At 41.0% G+C, this 6,278-nt stretch overlaps 1 protein-coding gene across 1 annotated transcript; it reads left to right on the forward strand.

Moving 5' to 3' along the window:
- The first annotated feature begins 242 nt into the window (after window positions 1-242).
- LOC145877271 (NLR family CARD domain-containing protein 3-like) lies at window positions 243-4,176 on the forward strand. Its single transcript, XM_082972571.1, has 3 exons — window positions 243-326; window positions 454-682; window positions 1,069-4,176. The coding sequence occupies exons 2-3, from the start codon at window positions 499-501 to the stop codon at window positions 2,862-2,864; spliced, it is 1,980 nt and encodes a 659-aa protein (XP_082828697.1). The 5' UTR covers window positions 243-326; window positions 454-498; the 3' UTR covers window positions 2,865-4,176.
- The last annotated feature ends 2,102 nt before the right edge of the window (window positions 4,177-6,278 follow it).

Genomic DNA, 6,278 nt, shown 5'->3' on the forward strand with positions numbered 1-6,278 from the left:
CCAGCTGTGTGTCCATGAAGAGTGACAAGTCTATGAATCATCCTATACACTTTAGAGAGGGAGACTTTTCTACTGAACAAAGGTAAGAAGAACTCATGGGTCATGGTCAGTGTGTTAAACAACACTGTCTCTAGTCATTTCTCCTACTTTAGTCCATTTTCATAGTCCTAAAACAGTGTGTGTGTGTGTGTGTGTGTGTGTGTGTGTGTGTGTGTACTGTAATCTCATGTTTTGTCCACAGAAACCAACAGGAGAGATCAGAGTCAGAGATTCTCAGTGGTCAGTCTTCCCAGAGTCATCAAACAGACCTGGACTCTATATTCAGTGTATGTGATCCTGTTATGTACATTTGTTTTTGTTTTCCTCAAGTAATGTTTCTTTCAATTATTAATTCATGTGTTAATGAGAAAGCATTTCTTCTCTTGCTTAACTTATTTACTTGATTTATTTCAGTTGCTTGAAGAGAAAATTATAACATTTGTGAAGAACGAGCTGAAGATGTTCAAGAGGATTCTTGGTCCTGAACTCCCAGAAGGCTTTGAGAGTCAGAAGCAGGAGGAGGAAGTGGTGGATGCTGAAGATGAGAAGCAGGAGAGCAGTGCCAGAGAGGGGGCTCTGAAGATCACACTGCACGTCCTGAGGAAAATGAACCGGAAGGAGCTTGCTGACACACTGGAGAAATGTAAGATATGTCTGCCTCATGTTGAATGCTGTTTTATAACATTTAAAAGCTGTGGCTAAAGTACAGCTAAAGTAGCTGTGTAACTCAATGATATTGTAGCAACCTTAACACAACACCTTGTGACCTCATCAAGTAGCAGAAGGGATGTGTTGTGTTGATTAATTTAGAGAGAGAGAGAGAGAGAGACAACATTAATAATACCATCAATAACACCAATAATAATATAATCAGTCACACCAGTCTGTAATGCATTAAGAAAACATTGATACATTTATACAGTCACTTAAGAGAATAAATTATTATTTTAAAACTTTAACAGTCCTTCAATACTGTAGACATTAAAACAGACGTAATATTAATATCCTCTGTGTTATTTCTTCATTCAGATGAGCTTGCTGTGATTTGCCAACGTGAACTCAAATCTAATCTAAAGAAGAAGTTTCAATGTGTATTTGAGGGGATCGCTAAACAAGGAAACCCAACACTTCTCAATAAGATCTACACAGAGCTCTACATCACAGAGGGAGGAACAGGAGAGGTCAATAATGAACATGAGCTGAGACAGATTGAGACAACAACCAGGAAACAAGCAAGACCAGAGACTGCAATCAAATGTAACGACATCTTCAAACCCTTAACTGGACAAGACAAACGTATCAGAACTGTGCTGACAAAGGGAGTCGCTGGCATTGGAAAAACAGTCTCTGTGCAGAAGTTCATTCTGGACTGGGCTGAAGGAAAAGCAAATCAGGATGTTCAATTTGTGTTTTCATTCCCTTTTCGGGAGCTGAATTTGATGAAAGGGGAAAAACACACTTTGATTGAACTTCTCTATCACTTCTCAATGGAAACCAAACAATCAAGAATCTCAAACTTCGACAAGTACAAAGTTCTGTTCATCTTTGATGGTCTGGATGAGTGCCGACTGCCCCTAGACTTCCAGAAGAACAAGATCTGTTGGGACGTCACAGAGTCAACCTCAGTGGATGTTCTGCTGACAAATCTCATCAAGGGAAATCTGCTTCCCTCTGCTCTCCTCTGGATAACTACCCGACCTGCAGCAGCCAATAAGATCCCTTCAGGGTGTGTTGACCAGGTGACAGAGGTACGAGGGTTCAATGACCCACAGAAGGAGGAGTACTTCAGAAAGAGATTCAGTGATGAGGACCTGGCCAGCAGAATCATCTCACACATAAAGACATCAAGGAGCCTCCACATCATGTGCCACATTCCAGTCTTCTGTTGGATTTCTGCAACAGTCCTCGAACACATGCTGAAACATAAGAGAGAAGAGATGCCCAAGACTCTGACTGATATGTACACACACCTTGTGGAGTTTTATACCAAACAGAAGGATGAAAAGTATCTTGGGGAAGAAGAGACAGGTCCACACTGGAATAAAGAGAGCATTCTGTCACTGGGAAAACTGGCTTTTCAACAGCTTGTGAATGGCAATCTGATTTTCTATGAAGAAGACCTGAAAGAGGCTGGCATTGATGTCAATGAAGCCTCGGTGTACTCAGGATTGTGCACACAGCTCTTTAAAGAGGAATGTGTTCTGTACCAAGACAAGGTGTACTGCTTTGTTCATCTGAGCATTCAGGAGTTTCTGGCTGCTGTATATGTGTTCCTCTCATTCATCAACAACAATGAGAATCTAATGGCCGAACCGCAATCAACGTCCAGGAACCTTTCTGTGCTGTTCAGAGACAAGTCTGAAGTTTCTTTCTACAAGAGTGCTGTGGATAAAGCCTTACACAGTGAGATGGGAAACCTGGACCTTTTCCTCCGCTTCCTTCTGGGACTCTCACTGGAGTCCAATCAGAAGCACTTACGAGATCTACTGACAAAGACAAGAAGCAGCTCAAAGACCCATGAAAAAACAGTCAAGTACATCAAGGAGAAGATCAGGGAGAATCCCTCTCCAGAGAGGTGCATCAATCTGTTCCACTGTCTGAATGAACTGAATGACCATTCTCTAGTGGAGGAGATCCAAAGCTACCTGAGCTCAGGAAGTGTCTCAAAACCCAACCTGTCACCTGCACAGTGGTCAGCTCTGGTCTTTGTGTTGCTGACTTCAGAAAAGGAGCTGGATGTGTTTGACCTGAAGAAATACTCCAGATCAGAGGAAGGTCTTCTGAGGCTGCTGCCAGTGGTCAAAGCCTCCAGAGCTGTTCTGTGAGTACATAAAATGACATATAAGAAGTATTCATCAGGAAGAAATATTCAGGTTAAAGAAAAATATGCATTATAATATGTGTATAATATTATATTGAAAACATTGAATAAATGCATTGATTTTCACATTAGTATAGTATAACAATATGACCATACAATTCTAGGAGACAGAAGAAGAATCTATATGTTGTTTGGGAGAATTAACCAAATGCATCTGCCATTGTCCTTCTACACTAAATTAACAATGTGTTTGAAGTAATGATCTCTTTGTCTCCAAAGAATAGCAGTGTGGTTTTAATATGATTAGACTCTTTGCAGGCTGTCAGGCTGTGGAGTCACAGAGGAAGGCTGTGATTCTCTGGTCTCAGCTCTGAGGTCAAACCCCTCACACCTGAGAGAGCTGGACCTGAGTAACAATGACCTAAAGGATTCAGGAGTGAAGCTGCTCTCTGCTGTACTGGGGAATCCCCACTGTAAACTGGAGACTCTGAGGTCAGTATTATCAGATATGAAAGTACTTTATGCATGTAGTTCTCCCATTTGAAAAAGTCGTAATTATTCGGACATATTACTTATAGTGTATTAAAGTAGTCATAAGTTTAGCATGTTGTCCCATATTCCATGCCTGCTGTCATGTTTCTCTAAGACAGAACCCAGAAGCAGACCAGGACAAGGTGAGTAAAATGAAGGTGAGTATTTATTGGTAGTCTTGATGTGTAATTTGAGTGATCCAGGAGACGAAGCGGCAGCGGAGGTGAGTTGATGAGAGTAGATGGGTGGATTCAATGACGTCACTGAAACCACCGACGGCCAGGTAAGGGAGTTGAATGTTCCGGGAGGATGACTGTAGACAGAGTAAACGGGGAGTGAGTAACCAGTAACAAGAACAAAACAACAAGACTAGCTCAGGAAACATGAGGCTGTTCGTTGCTAACGATCCAGCAGGGAATAGATGTCAGCTCAGGGCTTATGAAGAGGTGATGATCAGGACCAGGTGTGCAGAAGGTTGATGAGATGCAGGTGTAGGGTAATCACTAGATCTCCCGCCTAACTTCGTCGCCTGGCAACCAGACAGGGTAATAATATCACTAGATCTCCCGCCTAACTTCGTTGCCTAGCAACCAGATAGGTTTCTGAACGCACCCTTAGACACCAAACAAAAAACAGTCAGCTCAGGCAGAAACAGACTCAGGAAGCGGGATTCCTGACACCTGCAGTGAGGCTTGTGATTCTACTAACAAAGATCAAACCCCCTCTGTTATTGGTAATGGTGAGAGGTTAGCATGTTTTGTTGTAGCCTCTGTTATTGGTAATGGTGAGAGGTTAGCATGTTTTGTTGTAGCCTCTGTTATTGGTAATGGTGAGAGGTTAGCATGTTTTGTTGTATCCTCTGTTATTGGTAATGGTGAGAGGTTAGCATGTTTTGTTGTAGCCTCTGTTATTGGTAATGGTGAGAGGTTAGCATGTTTTGTTGTAGCCTCTGTTATTGGTAATGGTGAGAGGTTAGCATGTTTTGTTGTAGCCTCTGTTATTGGTAATGGTGAGAGGTTAGCATGTCTTGTTGTAGCCTCTGTTATTGGTAATGGTGAGAGGTTAGCATGTTTTGTTGTAGCCTCTGTTATTGGTAATGGTGAGAGGTTAGCATGTTTTGTTGTAGCCTCTGTTATTGGTAATGGTGAGAGGTTAGCATGTTTTGTTGTAGTCTCTGTTATTGGTAATGGTGAGAGGTTAGCATGTTTTGTTGTATCCTCTGTTATTGGTAATGGTGAGAGGTTAGCATGTTTTGTTGTAGCCTCTGTTATTGGTAATGGTTAGAGGTTAGCATGTTTTGTTGTATCCTCTGTTATTGGTAATGGTGAGAGGTTAGCATGTTTTGTTGTAGCCTCTGTTATTGGTAATGGTGAGAGGTTAGCATGTTTTGTTGTAGCCTCTGTTATTGGTAATGGTGAGAGGTTAGCATGTTTTGTTGTAGCCTCTGTTATTGGTAGTGGTGAGAGGTTAGCATGTTTTGTTGTAGTCTCTGTTATTGGTAATGGTGAGAGGTTAGCATGTTTTGTTGTAGCCTCTGTTATTGGTAGTGGTGAGAGGTTAGCATGTTTTGTTGTAGCCTCTGTAATTGGTAATGGTGAGATGTTAGCTGTTTTGTTGTAGCCTCTGTTATTGGTAATGGTGAGAGGTTAGCATGTTTTGTTGTAGCCTCTGTTATTTGTAATGTGAGAGGTTAGCATGTTTTGTTGTAGCCTCTCTTATTGGTAATGGTGAGAGGTTAGTATGTTTTGTTGTAGCCTCTGTTATTGGTAATGGTGAGAGGTTAGCATGTTTTGTTGTATCCTCTGTTATTGCTAATGGTGAGAGGTTAGCATGTTTTGTTGTAGCCTCTGTTATTGGTAATGGTGAGAGGTTAGCATGTTTTGTTGTAGCCTCTGCTATTGGTAATGGTGAGAGGTTAGCATGTTTTGTTGTAGCCTCTGCTATTGGTAATGGTGAGAGGTTAGCATGTTTTGTTGTAGCCTCTGTTATTGGTAATGGTGAGAGGTTAGCATGTTTTGTTGTAGTCTCTGTTATTGGTAATGGTGAGAGGTTAGCATGTTTTGTTGTATCCTCTGTTATTGGTAATGGTGAGAGGTTAGCATGTTTTGTTGTAGCCTCTGTTATTGGTAATGGTGAGAGGTTAGCATGTTTTGTTTTAGCCTCTTAACTTTCTCACTCATTCAGATTCATGATTTATTCATGATTTTTCTTAATCATGGCATCATCAGAATTTAATTTTTAATCGTCAATCACATACAGTTGAAGTCGGAAGTGTACATACACTTAGGTTGGAGTCATTAAAACGTGTTTTTGAACCTCTCCACAAATTTCTTGTTAACAAACTATATAGTTTTGGAAAGTTGGTTAGGACATCTACTTTGTGCATGACACAAGTAATTTTTGAAACAATTGATTACAGACAGATTATTTCACTTATAATTCACTGTATCACAATTCCAGTGGGTCAGAAGTTTACATAGACTAAGTTGACTGTGCCTTTAAACAGCTTGGAAAATTCCAGAAAATTATGTCATGGCTTTAGAAGCATCTGATAGACTAATTGACATAATTTGGATGTATTTCAAGGCCTACCTTCAAACTCAGTGCCTCTTTGCTTGACATCATGGGAAAATGAAAACGAATCAGCCAAAATCTCAGAAAAAAAAATTGTAGACCTCCACAAGTCTGCTTCATCCTTGGGAGCAATTTCCAAACGCCTGAAGGTAATACGTTCAATCAATAGTATGCAAGTCTAAACACCATGGGACCACACAGCCATCATACCATCCCAACTGTGAAGCACGGCGGTGGCAGCATCATGTTGTGGGGGTGCTTTGCTGCAGGAGGGACTGGTGCACTTCACAAAATAGATGGCATCATGAGGGAG

This window comes from Salmo salar, unplaced genomic scaffold, assembly GCF_965601325.2.
Source record: "Salmo salar unplaced genomic scaffold, fSalSal1 ptg000743l, whole genome shotgun sequence".
Lineage (NCBI taxonomy): Eukaryota > Metazoa > Chordata > Actinopteri > Salmoniformes > Salmonidae > Salmo > Salmo salar.

What these genes read in the sequence shown, in the direction of transcription:
- LOC145877271 (XM_082972571.1), top strand. Translation starts at nt 499, where the DNA reads ATGTTCAAGAGGATTCTTGGTCCTGAACTCCCAGAAGGCTTTGAGAGT. An exon ending in TGCTGACACACTGGAGAAAT is followed by an intron (nt 683 to 1,068) that starts GTAAGATATGTC and finishes TTCTTCATTCAG; the next exon opens with ATGAGCTTGCTGTGATTTGC.